The sequence below is a fragment of the Panthera uncia genome, unplaced genomic scaffold (assembly GCF_023721935.1).
Source record: "Panthera uncia isolate 11264 unplaced genomic scaffold, Puncia_PCG_1.0 HiC_scaffold_430, whole genome shotgun sequence".
NCBI classification, from domain to species: domain Eukaryota; kingdom Metazoa; phylum Chordata; class Mammalia; order Carnivora; family Felidae; genus Panthera; species Panthera uncia.
The window spans coordinates 23,619-43,868 of NW_026059573.1; the positions used below are offsets into that span (position 1 = coordinate 23,619).

At 52.2% G+C, this 20,250-nt stretch overlaps 1 protein-coding gene across 1 annotated transcript in view; it reads right to left on the bottom strand.

Moving 5' to 3' along the window:
* Window positions 1–18,849, bottom strand: part of LOC125918080 (NUAK family SNF1-like kinase 1) — a 32,906-nt gene extending 14,057 nt beyond the window's left edge. The window contains exon 1 of the mRNA XM_049624120.1: window positions 18,056–18,849. Within this exon, the coding sequence (XP_049480077.1) occupies window positions 18,056–18,316 (261 nt within the window). The 5' untranslated portion in view covers window positions 18,317–18,849. The remainder of the gene's footprint in view (window positions 1–18,055) is intronic.
* Between the last annotated feature and the right edge of the window lie 1,401 nt (window positions 18,850–20,250).

Here is a 20,250-nt window from a genome sequence, read left to right on the forward strand (position 1 = left end):
CAGGTACTTGGATTTTGTGGCTGGTGCTGGGTCACACCTGTTCCTACGTTTCATCAAACCTCCGGAACCATGGGGCAAAGAAGAAACACCCTGAGTCCTGGCATTGCGACCCTCCCTTCTCCGGGAGTTCGGCCTTGGGGAAAACGAGCTCAGATATCAGACTGTTGAGACTTCGTGGACGAGCCGGCCAGGGAGCTAATCAGAACAATTTGAGTGCGCGGCTAAGCAAGCACAGCCCTTCCTGGAGCGAGCCTTGCCTTTATGGCAACACTTCATAAGAACTTTTCCCTTACAACAAAACTGTCAAATCCAGCAACCACAGGCCAGAAACATCCCAGCTGAGCCCCACCAAGCTGCTTTCTGATGTACTGTACACACAAATACCAATATTCCCCAGATGTTCTCTATGTAAAACATTTGGTTTGAGACACAGCCCTTTTTCCCAAAAACCCTTACATTTGTTTAATGGACTCATACAGTTCAGCTAAAATGTCCTGGATCAGACATCTGAGGCCAGCCCGGCTCTGATGCAAGCATCCCATCTGCAGAAAAGACGAACAAGTAAATAAGACAGTCCTCCCCAAGATTTATGCTCCCTGCATCTTTAAGCAGGTCATAAAATGTAAGCTATGTACGGATAATAATGCAAGTTGCTTTCAAGTGTGTTTCTGAGTCCATCTCGGTATTAATCTAAGACTGATGTTCAAACAGAGAGTGGGTCTGGTGTGCCGAACAGGAGGCCACATTCTGCTACTTACTCCCGCAGAAAAGAAGTTTAAAAATCTGTCATTGGAGCCCCCTCCAAGGTAGGTCTTTTCCTGGTCTTAGTTATTCAAATACAGCAGCATCTCCTTCATTCCAATGCCACACATCCCTTAACCCGCAAACACAGGGAGACGGTGAAATGGAAAATGTACTGGACCCAGCTTGGACGCGGGCTCCTTGAGTGACCCTGGCCAGCCCTACGCCCCCCACAATGGTTCATCCTGTTACAGGAGAAAATGGAAGTTCACTAAAGTCACCGTTGGGGCCTGTTCAGCTGTGAAGATTATACAAGGAAGGGAAATAAACCCTTAGGAAAGCCACCCAAGAAATGTCATCGAATCCATGCACTGAGCCCCCACAGATGGTAACCCACAATTCTCCTACTAATATTTATAACAAGCGTGGTCACAGCAAATCTTTGGGGAAGTGGAAAAATGGAAGTAGAAGGCCGCCAGAGGCAGCCTCACCGACAGAATCAAGACAGGACAACTTTAATCTTTAACTTTTCTGTGTTGTGTGAGCTTTCAGTATTGGGCACGCATTATTTTTGCTATAGGGGAAGAAGAATTTTATCATTTAAAAAGGTCACAAAAAGCAATGACAGCTGATGAGGGAGAAAGCAGACAAACTATAAATAGCAGACACAAGAACTCCAAAACAAAGTTCTGAGGACCATTCAGGAGAAGTTCCCCAAAGACATCAAAAAAAAAAGGTCTTATTTTCAAGGTACTTTGTTTTAAGAAGGAAAGAAAGCATAAGAGATTTCCATCATAAATGGCTATAATTTTTTAAAAGACTGGCTCTTCAGTGGGTGAGCTTCAATTACCTGCAAAAATACACTTAGAGTTCTCTATGGTAACTCAGTATGTCCACTTACCCGATGCATCAGATTAACCCGTATTCTCCATTTCTTTGACTGAGGCTCAAGGTAGGTTGAACACTAGAGGCTGTAGCACTACCCTCTGCTTTCCCTACACCCTCTGTGCAATCAGCCAACTACCCATTGTCATCCCCACCGAGTCGACTGCCCCAATATGGTGGCCTCTACAGTCCATGGAACCCTTCATCCTCTGACAAGGCCAGCAAACCATGACATGATTGTAAGCCCTTCCATGCTAGGGATCAAAAGCCCTAGATAGCAAACTTTACTCTCTCACTGCCAGGAAAAGGTAAAATACAATAAGATAATGCACAGAAAATGCCGAGCAGTGTGCCCAATGCTGCTAAGTGCTCCAAATTACTTTTATTATTATTGTTAACAAATGGGTCTTATGCAGAGATATGCGTAAGTAAGAAAACTACAATGAGACCTTCAAAATCTCAAGAGGTCGAGAGGACAATGTCAGAGGGTAGAGTGAGAAGGGGGTAGGAGAAGGGGACCAGCTGTGTCCTCTTTCAAGAGGACATTTCAGGTCACCCCCACTAAAAGAAATCCCTCCAAATGTACTTCTGTAGCCCCCAGGGAATTGATTTTGCAGGATGGAATTATTTCCCTGAAATAAACAGACACACAAAGGTCGCTACAACTGGGGCCTAGAAAGAAAACAAGCCAGCTGCCGATTTACGGGCAGTCTCTGATGCAACAGAGCAAAAGGTCCCGGCCCAGGTCCAGTGGGATGGCTTCGGACACACCACTCCTCCCTGGAGAAAGCAAACCGGTGGAAAGGCTCGGGGAGGGGACCTGCCTTCTTGTGGGGAAGGTCCCCACTTGGCCAGGCACCAACGGGGGCATCTTCAGGAGTACAGACCCTCGGACCTCTGCAGTCAGCGTGCGCCGGCCAGGGGCTCTCAACTCACTGCATGACAGTGACGCTGGGGGACTGTTAAAAAATGCCGATGCCCAGGCCCCATCTCCAGAGAGCTTTCAAAAGGTTATTTATTCCACTGCTCAGCCAGGACTGAGAACAAGTGGTGTAGTGGGAATTGCCCTCAGAGGGGTCGGATGGACCAGAGCTAACCCAGGTGCTGCCTTGACCCCGTGGGCAGATCAGCTACTCTTCTTTCACTGCAAATTGGTAGTTACCATCACCCCATGACAAAGCTGCTTGAAATGAGAAGTCACGTGTCAGCTGCCCTCCTTCAGTGTGTCTTGTAGGAGGCACATAGGGAGTACCTGTCGGTGTCTATCTTTCTCTCTAAGTGTCTCTCTTTCAAGGCTCTCACAAGTGAGTAGAGAATTCTGGGCCGCTCCCCACTCTAAGGGGTTTCCTGAATTTCTAAGTGGTTAAAAAATGGTGGGGGAAAGACCCCTGTCACACATACACACACACACACACACACACACACACACACACAGAGGCCCTACTGGGTGACAGGCATACAGCAGAACTATGTAACACAGCAAGAGTCACACGCAGCAAAATGAGGGAACACCTAGTTTTTAAGATGTACGTTGCTTTCCCTGTCCAGAAGAAAGCCTATCCTGGGTGTGACACTTTCTCAGGAAGCCCCTGCCTATCCCTCGTGTCCCCCATTAGGTCAAGTGCGAGTCCCTTACACCTGGCGGTACTGCGCAGGGCTGGCACGTGGTGGGCTCAAGGGAGTATCTGACAAATGGCGTGAGTTAATTCCGCTCCTCGAGGCCAGGGATGGGCATTTGTAGATCAACAGAGCTCATAATGGCCACAGATGTTAATCCCCTAAACAGGCATTTCATCAACACACCTGAACTTCGCTTGCAAGCAACTGGCAGAAAAGGATATAAAGCCCCGTCCAACATTCAGGAGACAGCTGCTCAAAGCCCAGTGACTGTGAGCAGCGGCGTCACAGCATTTCAGGGTCTGAATTCCATCTACGGGTACCGCAAACGTGGGCAAGTGACTTCGTTTTCTGTGCCTCAGTCTATCCACTGTAAAATGGGAAGAGCCATGGTGTGCACCTCTTAGGGTTAGCACGGGGATGAACTTAGGTCAGTGATTTAACACGCTTAGGCTACAGCCAGGCACGATCACTGCTACGTAACTGTTTGCCATTATTATTACCCCATGGGAGGGTATCAGGCAAAGAGACCTCAAGCTTCAGGCCCGATATAAGAACCCCAAGGTCATAGGGTGCTCCGGTTACCACAAGAAAAGCTGTGCACTGAAGAAAGTGGGGTGGTGTATCCAGATGAATGCAGCAACTAGCTTCCCACTGTCCAGAGCTGTGTTTTTCAAAGCAGAGACCACGAACCAATTCCACCATGCTTACTTGAGTTGCTCGGTTACAATGCTAAAGACTCCCAGGTCCCCCTAAGTCCTACCCCAGCCGTGCTGGATCAGATTCTCTGGGGTACATGCCATGGATGGTGCACTTCGACAAGCAGAGGAGATTCACGTGTCCCCACAAATTTAAGAACCGCTGGATCGGCTAAGCTAGAGGATCCGTGTCTGTATCGCCCCCGGAGCCTCCCACATCGCCGGAGACACAGTACGTGCTCAACAGATACCAGGTGAATCCATTCAATGATTACAATCCTCTTAAGTGTTGGTTCGATTATCTGAAGGCCCCCTATGCATAAGCCACATGCAGACCAATGCTGAATCAGACGTCATTCATCCTAAAAATCTTTACTGGGTGCTTACAACATACCAGGCAGTGTTCTAGACCCAAGATACAGAAGAGATGATGAATGAGGTCGCTCAGAGATAATCACAGAGAGTGACAAACACTGCGTATGGAGCCAATAACGCCAAGTAAGGGGGTGGCACACTTCTCCCATTAAACTCCGCATCTAGAACAGTGCTGCCCTTTGGAATTTCTATGGCGACGGAAAAAACATTTTCAGCACCGTCCAGTGGTAGGCACTGGCCGCACAGGGTTATCAGACACTTAAAAGGGGGCTAGTGTGAGCAAGGAACTAAAGTTTTCCTTTTAACTGTGATTAATTTTAACAGCCACATGTGTCCTTATTAGACAGCACAGGTCTAAAGGCAGAACAAGAAATGGAAACGGGAAATGATAACACAGGCAATATGTACTACGGGGGCGGGGAGGCGGGGTGGGCGCTTAGAGCACCATGTGTTATCAAATGCCTCTCACCCAATTACCAGATGCCCTAATGTTCTCTGGCTCCAAGAATTGAAAGTGCAAGGTCAGGTACAAGGCATTGTACTCGGGCTGGAATTTTTATAGCCCATGATCAGTTGGAAGAGGTATGCAGCCCAGCCAAGCCCCAGAGACTGCAGTTCAGGAACACAGCACCACCCGCAAAGCCTGCCCACAGCTGCCAGAGACATCTCTCCCGGCCCCGCCACTCTGTTGTTGGTCGGTCATTCTGTCCCTGGCTGGAACGTCCCACTGGGCCCAAGACACTGCATGGATTTTATGAGATTTCTCCGCTTCAAGCATAAGGACAAGGACAAGCCTCCTAAATTCCACCGGAAAATTGGTGGCTAATCCAAACATTTCATAAAATTAGAACTCGTTGTGGGGCTGAAAGGAATTCAGACTGTGCCGCCACCAGAGAAATGCAAGATATTTGTTATAATTTTTTCCTTCATGAGCTGTTTTAAGAAGCAAGTGCGTTTTCTGCTTGAAATAAAGAAGGCATGCGGCGGGGGGGAGGGGGGCTGGAGGGGAGAGGGGCGGAGGGGCAGAGTTTTTGTTTTTGTTTTGTTTTCGCTGTGGTTTGCAAAAAGCATCACCAGATGACAAATGGAGGAATCCTGCCTGACTCCCTAATCCCACAGCTAGCAGAGATAATAAACCTGCCTTCCCAACCTTGGCTGCATCTTGCTTTTATAGAGACGGAGTTTTTCCTGGAACATGGTACTTCTGTGCCTTAATTTTCTTCTTGGGCTTGAGCCCCAGAAGTTTCACAGGCAGTGATTTTATTAGCAAGAGAGATACCTGAATCATTCATTTGGGCCTGCGTGCGTGCACGTCACTGACATTCATTCACCAGGCACGGGGCTAGGCGCTTGGGATTCATCGGTAAGAAAACCGACGAAATCCCTGCCCTGGCAGAGCCGGGATTCTAGTGGAGGGACAAGGGAAGCCTCGGTGACCGCCACTTCAGAGCAGCGTGGGCACAAGACACACAGACTCGCCGAATGCGGACTCTGGAAGAGGCTGGGAAGGGGGTTCTGGGAGAGCAGGAACCCCATCTTCTGACCATCACTCTCTTGCTATCACCCAGAGCAGAGCAGTGTTTGACACACAGCTGGCCCTCAACAAATGTTTGTTGAATGAATAATCAATCCTGACAAAAAAATCTGTCCCAGAGCCCTCATCTTACAGACAGCCCTCATCTTGCAGCCTAGCAGGGACAGTTCAACTTGTGGCAAGAATGGGACGGACCCCAAGACTCCTGACACTATTCGCTGACTCTTAACACCCCACAGCCATTCAACAAGTATTTGTTGCATCCTTCTTGTGTGTGAGGCCCTGAACTAGGCACCGGGAGGACATAAACGAGAAGGATAACTGAATTAGTTGAGATTATGCAACAAAGTTCCTCCAATTGCCATGTTCACAAGCTTGGAGACCACTTCTCTGAGCCTGGGTTCAGTGGGTGTTCACCATCCAGTGTGTGGGTGAAAAAAACCAAAGCAGGGGGCTCCAGAAGCTTCCAAGGTCCCATCCCACGAAAGGCTAGGGAACCGAGGGATTATGACCATGACCCTGATGTCAGATAGCCCTGCCCTAAATCCCAGCTCTGAGACTTTGGGCAAGTCGTTTGATCTTCCTAAGACTCTTCTTCCTCAACTGCAAAATGAACACACTGATGATAGAGGACAGAAGGCATATACTCAGAACAGCGCCGGCACACACACTCGTCACCCAGTAAATGTTTCCTGCTATTAAGACTGTTAGGGAACATACCCTCCATCTGCTCTGAACCTTCCTACACATTCGAGAAGGTGGATGGGTCTCAGTGGAGATTTCCACTTAATTCCTCCCCTCTCCAGGATTTCTGCTGTCAGCTGCTTGCATGCCCATTCATGCAATGAGGGAGGTTTCCCTCCCTCAATGTTGCTTTTTTTAAGTTTATTTATTTATTTTGAGAGAGAGAGAGAGGCAGAGAGGAAGAGAAAAAGAACCCCAAGAAGGCTCCGCACTGTCAGCACGGAGCCCAACACGGGGCTGGAACTCACAAACCTCGAGACCATGACCTGAGCAGAAATCAAGAGTTGGGCGCTTAACTGCCTGAACCACCCAGGCGTCCCCAGGACGTCCCATTTGATTCTGCCTGGGAAACAGATATCCCATGACCACGAAGAAAATGCAAGCTGGGGTTCTCCCTAGAGTGAGCACATCCTTGCCTTGCCTTTCCATCCAAACACATTCACATGCTGGGCTCGGAGCTCACCTACTCAGTGGAGTGTTAGCCTCTTCCGCCCCACTCATTCTGCTAGTTGAAGGAAAAGTTCACTTTCAACTCTACTAAGAACCATTACAAGGTAATTATCCACCTAGGAGGCATGTTCTGCTATTACCGTCCCACTTTCCACATGAGAAAACTGATAGGTTCTTTGAAAGTGAGAATTTTCTGTCTCACACAGAATCTGGCACAGAACCTGCCTCACAGACATCCTTGAAAAAGCGGTGCCTGCCTTGAGCTGAAGGGGAGTGTATACAGATCCAATGGGATCCGAGAACCGGCAAGGTAATGGCCCTCCGCATGGGAAAAGTCTCCTTACACTTGTCAAAGCCTGCACCAGACAATCGGAAAAGAGTTTTGAGAAATAAAGACACTTCCCTTCCCCTGCAACAAGGAGTCCTTTGGCCAAAAACCAAGCAACAGGAAATGAAATCTACATTCTACCAATTTCCTTCAGTGAATCCCAGGATTCTCTTCCTGTGAGCCCGGAGAACAGCCTGTTTCAGCCCCTCGATTTACAGGTGAAGAAAGGGGGTTCAACACTAGGGTACCTACTTCAAGTGACACGCAGCACCCAGGCGGCCGGGGATACGAGGACAGCCGGCACGCTGGCCTGCCTTTCCCAGGAGGGCTCCTTCCAAGAATAACACTTAAGGAGCGTTTGCTGTGGACCACACACTTTTCTCAGACCTTGACACACAGCTCATTTATCTTCACAGCCACTCCCATGTCACAGATGAAGAAACTGAGCCAGGCTGACCATCTCAAGGTTACACAGGAGGTTCAGGCAGGCTCTGAAACCCAACCCGCCCCCTGCTCCCTTTCAGATCCATAGATTGGATCATCCACTTCCTTTTCACCATCCTGTAGAAGACACAGAGTGTCCCTTGGCAGTCATGTCCCTTGGCACTTAGGCAAATCACACGTGAGCTGAGCCCAGGGCATGAGGGAAAGACAATGGCCAGCAAGGATTCCAAACCTGGAGCAATCAGCGGTCTTGGTGGCTTTGGAGCCACTTGAATATGAGGAGCTTGACACAGAGGGCGTGGGGGAGGGGAGGGGGTCCTTAGAAAATTCTAACACAAAGAAGCGGCTCCCTCCTTCACACTGGGAAATTGCCCTTGGGCTCTGAGACGCTGGAACCCGGCTGTCCCCCTCCCCTCCCAGGGAAGGGGGAACCTACCACACATGCCTCCTAGCACGGTCCCCGGGGAAACTTCATGCTGTCTCAGTATCTCTAATGAAAGTAAGCGACATGGAATTCTTCTCTTGAGTTTAAAAGGCAAATCATGATGGTGTTTTTTCCAGACATACATTAACTCTGCACTCCAGTCGGTTTACAATTCCTAAAGCACTTGATTTACAACCCAGGGAGAAAACGGTTTGCAAATCTTGCAAATGCACTTTGCATCTAAAGCTTGCCTCCTCTGCAGAGCTGACCACCAGGCTTCTCAGATGGGGGGCTGTGGGAGCAGCCCAAGAAGGCGGTGGGGGGCGGGCGGGGGTGGGGGGGCAGGGGCAGCTGCCCAGGGTGGGAAACAGGTTCCTCCCTCCTCCTATTCTTCTCCAGCAGGGGTGCAGAGCTGCAAGAGAGAGGCACTTACCTGACAATGCTAGGCTCTCCACACCTGTCCACACAGTGGTGAGGAGGGGGGTGACCCAGAAAGGGAAGAGGGTGGGGACCCAAGGGACCTTTCCTGCTGCCCCCCATGGTCACAGAGCCCCCCTTCTCAGGATTGCTGCTGCACTCCCCAGTCATTCATTTATTCATTCATTCTTACTGAGCACCTACTATAGGAAGGGCACCAGGCCACAGGCCAGAATGCAGTGAGGAGTAAGAAGGCACCCCTGCTTCCCTCCTAAAGGGGGAGGAAGGGGAGGGCATACACAGACAATTCGTCAAACCCACATAGTTCATATGTTCTTTTTTTTTTAATTTATTTACTTTGAGAGAGGGTGTGCACACATGGGAGGGGCAGCGAGAAGGAGAGAGAGAGAGAGAGCGAGGGAGAGAAAGAGAATCCCAAGCAAGCGCCACACTGTCAGTGAAGAGCCCGACGCAGGACTCAAACCCATGAACCGTGAGATCATAACCTGAGCAGAGATCAAGAGTCGGACGCTTAAGCAACTGAACCACCCAGGCGCCCCATAGTTTACATGTCCTGAAGGGAACGGACCAAGGGCCGAGACAGAGTAATAAGGAAGTGGGAGTCTGGACACCCAGGTGGGAACCTTGAAGGATGTGGCAAATTCCGTGTTTAGCAGGGAGAGTCATGATCCAAGATAAGAAGGTCACCGGGTACTCTATGTGGTACTTCTCACCAAAATAGTAGCACCAGCCCTTGTTTTCAAGAGCCTGCTAGGCGCCAGGCTCTGCGTCAGAAGCTTCCAAATCCTATCTCTCCTACCAATCCCACTTGGTGGGATGCCGGCAGCCACACTTTCTAGACGAGAAAACAGAAGCTCGGAGACAAAGTGTGGCTCGCTCAGGACCATCCAGCTGCCAAGTAGCAGGGACGACACTGAACTTCTTCCTCTACACCCCACTGATAGCCTACCTTGCATGTTCCCAGATTATTCCAGATGTATTACTCACACGCCCCAACTAGGTTCTCAGGATCTCGGTGGCAGCACTTGTCATATTCTCTCCTCTGAAATTGCCAACAGTCCTGAGCACTTAGTACGCACTCATTCAATACATCTGCTTTACCACTAGATTAAAAGAAAAAGAAGGTACGTCAGCCCCCAGCATATGTTGTGTCTTTGTTATGTGTTTTTATATGTCGTGTCTGAATATCACAACTCAGCCACAGAGCAGCGATGAGTGGCAGCTAATAAGAATATTGAAAGCCACCGCCAGGTATGCCAGGTGGCGGTGTGCAGAACATATACACCCGGGGGCCCGGTGGAGGGACGAATGAATGGCATCGGTTCTCCCAGAGCCATCAGTCTGGGGCTGCTGCAGGCCAGGAGGGGAGCCTTTTCCTATTCACTCGCCTAGAGGGACGCCATTTTCTAATTCAGACAAATGTGCCCTTTTAGACCAGCAAAAGCCCCAGCTGCATCCGCTATGCATCTGTGCATCCGCTATGTGTGAGGCACGGGTCTAAAGGCTCAGCCGCATCGCGGCATCTTCTTCCATCTTCTCAACAGTCTGGGGAAGAAGAACCATCATAAGCCCCAGCTGAGGAAACAGAGGCTTAAAGGAGATGAGTAACACCCCCAGGTCACAAAATTGTCAAGCGGTGGGACGGAACGTGGATCCGGGTATTCCGGTTCCAGGGTGCTCTCGTGGCCACGGCACACAGGTCACTGCTTTCCTCGTCTTGTACAACATTAGCACGAGACTTCTATGGACCCACAGACTGGAATCTTGGCGGCCTGACAGACATGGGCCTCCACCCCCGAGCCCCTTACTCCCCCCACCCCCCTGAGCCCCGGCTTGTTGCTGTTTTGTTTGTCAATTTTTTTAACATTATTTATTATTGAGAGATAGAGAGAGAAAGAGCACAGCAGGGGAGGGGCAGAGAGAGAGGGAGACACAGAATCCGAAACAGGCTCCAGGCTCCGAGCCGTCAACACAGAGCCCGACGCGGGGCTTGAACTCACAGACCGTGAGATCGTGACCTGAGCCGAAGTCAGACGCTTAACCGACTAAGCCACCCAGGCGCCCCTGTTTTGTTTTTTTAGTAATAGCTTTATTGAGATATAATTTTCCTATCACCAAATTCACCCGTTTTAAATGTACAACTCAGGGATCTTCGGTATATGCCCATATTTGTGCAACTGCCATCACAATGTTAGAACATTCTCATTACTCAAGAAAGAAACCTCGTGCCCGTCAGCAGCTGCTCCCCACTTCCTTCCAACCTACTCAAGCCCTAAGCACCCCCTCATCTACTTTCTGTCTCTACGGTTTGGCCTATTTGGGACATTTCACAGAAATGGGATCAAGCCATGTAAGATCTGTTGGGACTGGCTTCATTCACTGAGCATGTTTTCAGGGTTCATCCGTGTTACAGCACGTTTCAGTATTTCATTCCTTTTCACTGTTGAATAATAACCCATAAGTATTCCATAAATGGAATTGTGGAATGGATCAGATATAACATTCCACAAAGAAAAAGAACACACCACGTTTGATTTACCCACTCATCAGTTGACGGATGTTTGGGTTGCTCTTACTTAGGGCTCTTGTGGATCGTGCCACTGGGAACATTTGCGTTCACGTTTCCGTGTGGATGTGTGTTTGCATCATTGGGTAGGCTGACGAGTGGAACTGGCCATCCCCGTTTTAAAACGCAGTTAAAAGTTTACCGAAGGGCCCCGCCGTGAAGTCAACATCTGGCTGCTCTTGGGCTGTTTCCAGAGAATGTTATCAATACAGCCAGACTCTGCTCACGGGTGGGTCATCTGGCCGAGCCCCTCCTACTCTGGGGCCTGGGATCTTCTCATTCCTGCCCTGTGTAGCGTCGTCTGGGCCAGCGCGATGATAAATGCATTCTGCTTTAAAACAGATACTTCACAAATCATAACTTACAGATGCTCCAGGACTTTCATGTGGGAAAGACAAATGAGACTGAGGCTGTCTGACTCCGGAGCCACTGAGGACAGGAAGCCACGGCCAGGAAGCCGACAAGCCCTGGACAGACGTCTCTCTCCCTAACGAGTGCCTGAGCACATGTAACAGAAAGGGAATCCGTGCGGAGAATGGTCTGCCTGGCTTTGCAGACTTCGCTGTGTAACCGGCCATTCGTTTCCAGCCGTTGTTTTTTCTTCCCAGCAAATCAGAAAGCTCCTTGAGGTCAGAGACGATGACCTACGGCCTTTCCATCTCCTAAGATCTTCCCTAGCTCAATGCATTCACTTCAGTTCCATCCTACAAGACTTTGTTGAGGACCTACTATGCGCTTGGCACTACGTGAGGCAGTGACAGGAGGTAATAAGACAGGGCTTCCCAACAGACAAGATACTTTGCCTCAATCCTCCTTTCCTGCGGCTTCCCAGGAGGAAGTGAGACGTCCTGTGCGGTGTGGGCACATCTCTACCTGTACGCGGGGAGGTGAACCAGCTGACCTCTCCAGACCCGCTAGGGATTCCACAATCAGAGGCTACTCAAGGAACAAAGAACTCAGTGTGTGTCCAGATGGAGAGCTCCCTGACTTGACTCATTAAAGCATACTCACGGCCCAACAAGCAGTTTGCCAGAAGCAGACATATCAACGCGGTTCCGATCCTTATCTTCTCATACCTCAATTCTTGCGAAAACCTGCAGGCTAGCCTCCCCTCTCCAAGCCAGCACACCAGAATGTTGGGCTCAGAGCCCCGCTGCGACCAGAACCCAGGTCAGCCCACCTAGAGGAAGAGATATGGTCAAGGTCTCTGCGTTCACACTGCCTGGGTCCAAACCCTGACCCTGCAGCTGCGTGTGACCTTCACAGCCGGTGACTCGGTTTCCTCGTCTAGAAAATGGGCTCATTATGAGAATTAAATCAGTTAATATGTACGTGGCAATGGGGGCGCCTGGGTGGCTCAATCAGTTAAGCGTCCGACTCTGGCTCAGGTCACGATCTCACGGTTCGTGAGTTCGAGCCCCGTGTCGGGCTCTGTGCTGACAGCTCGGAGCCTGGAGCCTGCTTCGGATTCTGTGTCTCCCTCTCTCTCTGCCCCTCCCCTGCTCATACTCTGTCTCTCTCAAAAGGAAATAAACATTAAAAAAAAATGTAATATGTACATGGCGATGTACCTGACCCATGGTATAAGCCCTCATAAAGTATTAGCTGCTATTACCATCATGAAATATTATTATTACTAGCCCCATCCTATCTTGTCAATCTTGCCTCCCAGCACAAACCCTCCATCCTAAGCAACACGGCCTGCTCACCCTAAAATCTCCCTTTGTCTGAAATTCCCTGTATCTCAGTCTCCTGAAACCCAAATCAAGGGTCATCTTGAACATCAACTGCCCTCACTAATCCTCCACTATGCCACTGCCCCTTCCCAAACAGCGCAAAGAAACCCCCCCCCCCCCCCCCCGGGGAAAAGAATCACCCCATGGCTGGTCTTCTGACACCATGAGCAAAGAACCACGCCCAAATCCAGAGGCCATCCATTGTGCAACATGAGGAAGGTTCTCCGTTTCTGTAGCAGCAGCGGGTTTCGAAAACGACTATTTGACATTCTTTAGCTGTATGACCCTGGGCAAGTTACCCAACTTCCCTAACCATCATTTTTCCCATCTGTTAAATGGGTCTAGCTAGACTGCACACCTCTCAGGGTTGTTGTAAGGCTTCAATGGGAGGAAATGTCTGTAAGGCAGTTAGCATGGCACGTCACACCCCAAGCTTTCAAAAATATCAGCCAGTAATAATCACAGCAGCAGCGGCAATCGGGGAGGGGGTGTTCCTGTCCAGGACTGAACTCAGCGAAATGTACTAAGCTTCAGGGAGCTACATTCCAACGTGAAAATCACCTGATATGATCCAGTCCTACACAAAGGAGGTACTCAGACCTAGTGACTGCTTACTGCCTCCTCCACCAGATGGGTAGCCCCGTGGGTCTCAGTCATGCCTGTGTCCCGGCCTTTCACACGGAGAGAAACACAGGGGAGATGGTAATAACTCTTGGTTGAACTGCACAGAATTAGCTCAAAATTTGTAAGTACATTTTATCTTTGCTACTGGACTACGAGCTGTTTAGGAGTGAGCATCACATCTTGCTCTAGTAAAGATTTATTAAACAAGTGATGGAAAAACACCAAAGTGAGAATCAGATTGGTTAGACCCAGCTCGGTTACTTCCTGGCTGTGCAACTGCAGAGAAATCACTTAACGATTCTATGCCTTATTTTTCCCGTCTCCAAGAGGAGAAGTTTGGACCACGTGTTTGCCAATGTCCCTTTACTCCCTGAAAGTGGGTTGGGGCCATAATTGCAATAAGGCACCCCAGCCACCCCCACGGGACAGCCACACGTCACCTGCCTCAGCAGGCCCGCTTACTACATTGTGCCCCTCGTTTGCAGTTTCCCGGCACCAGGCTAGGAGCAACTTTGGGCTAGGGTTTCAAACACCCATTTTTGGTGAAAGCAGTTCCTTTGCTAAGTGAAGACGCCCCATCACCCAAGCTAGAGCTCCGGCAGCCAGGAACGCCGCGGCAAACCAGGGGCACACTCTGCCCGCTGATCCGCCACTCCCGGGCCAGACCCCTCCTGGAGACCTCGCCCCCCGGCTCGGGAGAGATGACCTGGTGCAGGGGAAAAGTCGAACCCCTGACGGTGAGGAGATCACATGACACCTCTCCTCAAAATGTTGTTTGTTTTGGGGGTTTGGGTTTTTTTGGCAATAGTTTGAGCAGCCTGAAGGTCCGGGCAGTTTGGCTCAAAGAAAATGCATGCCGTGTTATGCCACAGGGCTCCACTCAGCAGCCCTGCCCAAAACTGTATCAAAACAAAAGTTGTGCAAGAAACAAAGCCCAAATTCAAGGCTGTAGAAATGCTTTCAGATCCTATCACAATCTGGCTGATTGTCTCGGCTCCTCATGGGCGCACTTTTCTGTTCACCTTGTGTTCCTTAATCAAGCCGAGAAGCCGACTGTTTCCCCTACCACTCTGAGTGATACAAGGCTAATTTGTCCAATGCACCATGTCCCTCTGATGGTCTTAAAATCTAAATGAAAGTCCACGTGAGATGAGGAAAAAAAAGAATCTGCTAAAAGAAAGCAACTAAATTGGTGAATTTCACTTTTTGAGGCTTTCTATAGACGATTTTATTCAATTATTACAACAGGTCCATGAAAATGGTACCACTGCCAGCCCATTTTACAGATGAGGAGGCTGAGGTTTCAAAGTAACATAGCCTGCACAAGGTCACAGAGCTGGTGAAAAGTCAGGATTTGAATGTTGGCCAGGGCTCTCAGCCCCTGTGCGAGAGTGCTTCCTGGTCGGATGTGTTCATCTCCGGAACAAACCACTCGGAGCCCTTGTGTCATTGACACCCTCAGGCAGTGGCCACAAACCACATTTGGGAATCAGAGGGGAGCATGGCTGGACCAGGCCAGGCCGAGTCGGCCACTCTGAGCTCGGGATCCTGCAACTCTCTTCGGAAGTGGCTTTCACAGAACACAGAAGACGGTGTTGTGCAGTGCTCTGTTTGATTCCGAAGGCCCTTCCAGATGTGCAATTAAAAGCCACAACATTTTCATTTTTAAACACTTGTCTGCCTCTGAGCTGCTTTCAACAGGGGGAGGGGGTGTCCCACTGATTCCACAGCATCTCCCACCTGGGACGCCAGCTACTCTCACAGGCAAAGCAGCTTCAAGCCTCTGCACCTCTTGAGAGGACGTGGGCACAAATGAAAACAAAACAGAAGACTGAAAAGGCAGGCCGGAGACAGTGCTCTCTCGGGTTTCTTCAACCGCACCCCAAAAAGCAAGGTGCATCCTTAGAACCAGAAGCAAACTCCAAGTCCACACTTCAGATGAAAATTCCTTGCTGCTCTGGACAGATTCTGAATCGCCAAGCGCTGGACAGGCAAGAACGACTTGCTGACCGATTTTTTTGTGTGTTTGTTTTATTTTCTGTTCAGCCAGGCATAGGGAATTTTCCACCTGACAATTCCTGTTTCTCACTTAAGTTCTTACACCATCTGTGAGCACTGTGCTCAGCAGGGGGAGGACTCAAGGCCAAGGAGGCCTTCCCATCTCCAAACCTCAGTTTTCCCATCTGGTTAATGCAAGGTTCTCACCACATGATTGTGCTAACATTCGTAAGTTTATGTATCAAATAGAAAGCAGTTTGAGGATTTCCAGCTTCTGAGCTGGGATCTGCTACCAGACTCAAAATCTTCACCTAATTTTTTAGTAAAACAAGAGATTTAGCTGAAATTAAGAGCACAATGGGAAACAACCAGAGCTGGACAATAAGAGAGCAGGACTTCAGTCTCCCTGCTGAGAAAGGAGCTTCTCCCGTTCTCAGGGCTCCCCCTAGCGGCCGTCCAACTAAATCCCGACGGAATGTTCAGAGTTTCTGCAAATAAAGGGAAAGACACCCACCAAAAGAGAAAGGCAGGCTCCCATCTCCTGATGCAATCCCTTTCACTCTAGCCTCGTCTGTGGATCAGACAGCAAGACGAATGCTTGACAGGAAGCCCCAGGGAAACTCAGAAAGGTGTCTCCCATAAGACGAGATCTCATTCTTTCAAACAGCTGGCGGCCGCTCCCCAGCATTCGGGCTTCTGTGTCCTCCAGACACACCCTTACCACTCAACCCCTCACAGGCTCACATCCTCAACCTGCAGCTCCAGCCGCGTCTGTTTTTCATTATTCCGCTTTCCAGCTTCCCAGCGCTATTCTTCAACAGCTATTAAGACAACACGAGCAAGGAGCGAGGCTTACTTCTTGCTTCTTCAACATCCAGCCTGGGGAATATCACCTCAGAAGAAAAGCATGAATGAAGTGCACGTTTCTCAGCCTCTTCTTCCACCAACCTGAAAGTGCGTTCCTCAAAGTACATCTTTACAACCGTCTCTACAGAATTTTCAACCTACAAAAAAGTGGCACCTGCCCAGAATGAATTCTGAACCACTTGTTGGCTGTAGGATTTGTTTACTGAAGACCCCTTTCAAAATACAATGCACAACGTCTCGAATTTCCAATTAACCTATCACAGACCCTTTTTTTTTTTTTTTTTTTAAGCTATAGAATACAGTTGGATCAGCCCAAACAGGGAAACTTAGCATGCGGGAGTTATCCAGGTATCCAAATATTTGAGAATTGAGGGGCTAAACTTTCTGACTGGTACCCCCTACCCCCACCAGAACTGTTCCTGTAGAGATTGAAAAGAAAAATACCAACATCAATCTACCACTTCCCTCGCCAGTTCATTTTGCTTTTTTGCCGTGGTCATTTGTTAAGTGTATAAGCAACTCTGGGCCCCGAAACACCCCCCAAAAGTGCACGCAAGGAGTACCATAATTAGTTCCTGACTTTGGCCCTAAATCGATTAAAATACATCTGATACACTTCAAATCAAAGAACCATGTTAATTTTCTGCCACACACCACACGAAATCTTTCTGCAACAGTCAGTCACTTTGAACCCAACCCTCTAGCCACAAGCGGTGTGGATTTCAAGGGCCTGTTCTGCAGAAAGGAAAACGACAACAAACCAAGTTCAGGACAACGCAGAGACCCCAAGGCACTCAAGGAGCTGCAAATGGGGCTGGAACCCTGGCAGGGTTTCAGCTGTCACGAAGAGTGGGGCGGCTGGGCCAGACCCCGCAATTCAGTAGCCCTGAAACCAGGACCTGAAATGCAATGGAGTCGGCTGCAACTCGGCATTGGTGTGGCTACCCATGCCCTGGGCATTTCAGTCCTCCCAGAAGCAGGAGGCAAACTGTCACAACCCACAGGCATGCAGCAGCCTTTAACTTTTGCTCCCAAACCTTCTCTTTTAAAAACAAACAACAACAAACAAAACAAAACAAAACAAACAAACAAACAAACAAAAAACAGAGGCAGGAGCCCACCCTCCCTTGCAGCTACAGCAGCATCAGGGTGATGGGGAATAGGAGTGGGAGTGGGGGGTCGCATTCATCTACAGGACACAGGACTTGGGGAACCACAGCACCCCGCTGAGGATGTGGGTCTGTTGGGAGTTAGAGCAGCGAGGCATTCCAGGGCTTGGTCTGAATGCGTGCCCGCGAGGGAGACCTCCACGGTCCCAACGTTGCAAAGTGTTTGCAAATCATAAACACTACTTTGCTGCTGGGAGAAAAACCCCCAAAATATGCGCAGACAGGATGTAACAAGTGTTTCGAGAGAGAGAGACACGCCTGAGCCACGGCGAGCTGGGGAGAGTGAGGAGTCTGTCTGGGGGTTCCTGGGAAGCCGCTCTCCGACGAGACAGTCTCGGTGCCCAAGACCCCCGCCCCGCGCGCCCTGGGTCCGCCGCCGCGTCCGACCCCGCGCCCCCGGGGGCTTCCCGCACTCACCACTCGGCCCGAAAACCTCTCGGTGGCCCTCTTGACTTTGCCGTAGGTGCCTTTGCCCAGGGTCTCCTGCAGTTCGTAGCGGTGCTTCAAGTTGTGCTTGTGGTGATGCCGCTTCACCCCGTGCGGCTTCCTGGGCTCCGGGGCCGCCGCCACCGCGGGGGCGAGCCCGGCGCCCCCGGCCACCGCCTCCGGGGGAGAGCCCGGCGCCCCCGGCCGCAAGTCTGGGCCGTCCCCGGCCGCGGGCGCAGCGGCCCCCTCCATGTCCGAACGCGGGGCGAGCCGGGCTGGAGAGGGCAGGACCGGACACGGCGCTCGCGGTGTCGGGGTCCCCGCCGAGGAAGCCGGGGCGCGCTCAAGGTCGCCCCCGCAGCATCGGGGAGGCGGCCCGATCCCGCTCGGGCTGCGGCTCGGTCACTGGCGGCAGCGGCGACTGCACATCTGGCGCCCCTGGCGCGCACGGTCCGCGCACCGCCCCCCGGCCGCGGCGAGCTGCGGAGCGTCAGGCGAGGTGGCGGCGGTGGCAGGGGAGGCGGCGGTGTTTGCAGGAGGGAGGGGAGAGGGGTGGCTCCGAGCGCAGGAGGGGGAGTGTTATGTGGGGCGCCGCGCCCCCCGACCCCTCCCCGGGAGGACGCGCAGACGGGGCGGGGGCGGGGGCGGGGGCGGCGCGCTCGGCCGGCCCCGGGGGAGGGGAGCGAGGGGCGGCGTGGCCGGGGCTTCCCCACCTCCCCGCCGCCGCCCGGGGCCCGGGGCCACCCGAGCTGGGAGGGGGATGGGTGCGTGTCGCGACTCGCCCTTTGTGCCGCGCGGGGTAGGCCGCAGCGGCGGCCAGGGGGCTTTGTCCTCGCTCGGCCGGGCCGGGGCCCGGGGGCTTCCAAGCCCCAGCGCCCCCTCCCCGGGCTCGCCCGCCGCAGCTACCGCGGGCCCGCTCCCGCCGCCGCCTCCTGCTCCGGCCGCTCGGCCTCCCTGCCTGCTGGCGCCCGGGCGGCGGCGGCGGCGGCGGCTCGCCGAGCCCCGAGACGGGGGAAGCGGGAGCGCTCCGAGCCGGAGGCCGCCGGGCCCCGCTCGCGATCCGGCCGGGGGCGCCACGGGCCCGGGCGCCCCTTCATTTTCTTTTAGGTGTCGCCGCGGCCGCCAGGCCGGAGACGGAGGAGAGGCTGGGGGAGGGGAGCAGGGCGGGTGTTGGGTTACAGGCGGTGAGTCACGGCCCCTCCGCCGCAGTGCGCACCCCTCCCGCCCCGCCGGGGCTGGCACCCCGCCTCCGAGGCCCCCTCCTCCGGCTGGGGCGGCTGTGCTCGGCGGAGGACCCCAAGGGGGGGGTGGGGGCGCCTCGACCCCGGCCCCGCGCGCTCGCCGAGGAAAGGCGGAGTCGGGAGGAAGGGAGGCCCGGAGGCTGAACCTGGGGCCCGCCGCGGGACTGCCTGCCCTCCGACACCAGCCAGGGCTCCGGCCGCCTGGGAAGGGAAGGCAGTTGGGGGCGTGGAAGAGGTGCGGAGCCAGGGGCGCCAGGACCGAGCCGGGCGCCCACCCTGCCCGCGAAGGCTGCCTTCGGAGGTGGGCGAACCGGGGACTTCGAGAGGGAGCAGGGCCGGAGCCCTCTGAGCAAGAGGCGACCGGCAGGCCTCTTGGTCCCCTTGGGCCTTGGGAGTTTTCCTCTAACTGAAAGGACCAGACCTCGGAGGTGGTAACGGTGACTGTACCCCGCAGGCCGAGGGTCGGGCGGAAGGGCGTCCCACCGCGGTGAAGCTGCCCCCCACCCCCATACAGACCTTCTCCTAAGAAGCTGCAAGGCAAGAGAAAAAGAGGCCTTAGGGAATTTTTTTTATAATGGTGCAGTATACCAGACTGGGATAGGGAGCATGAGGTATGAAGAATGTCCCGTGCGTTGTACAAACCGCCTGGTGGTTCTTTACTTTTCCACCAGTGAGCCGCTCTCCACCTTCCTCTGCAGCTCTCAGGTTCATCCCTTCTGCATTCCTGCTGTCTTCACTCATGTCTACCCCTTATCACCTTACCCTGGGCTCCCGCGACAGCCTGTCCTGCCTGGGAGCCCCCTCCCTGCTGCCAGAGAAATGGCCTAAAGTGCTGCAGTCATCGTGTCCCCCAAACCTGTGCCTCTGCCACACTCCAGCATTAGGCATCCTTCTCTGTCCAAACTTCTGTCAATCTGCTGCTGATGACATAAACCCCTCTCTGCC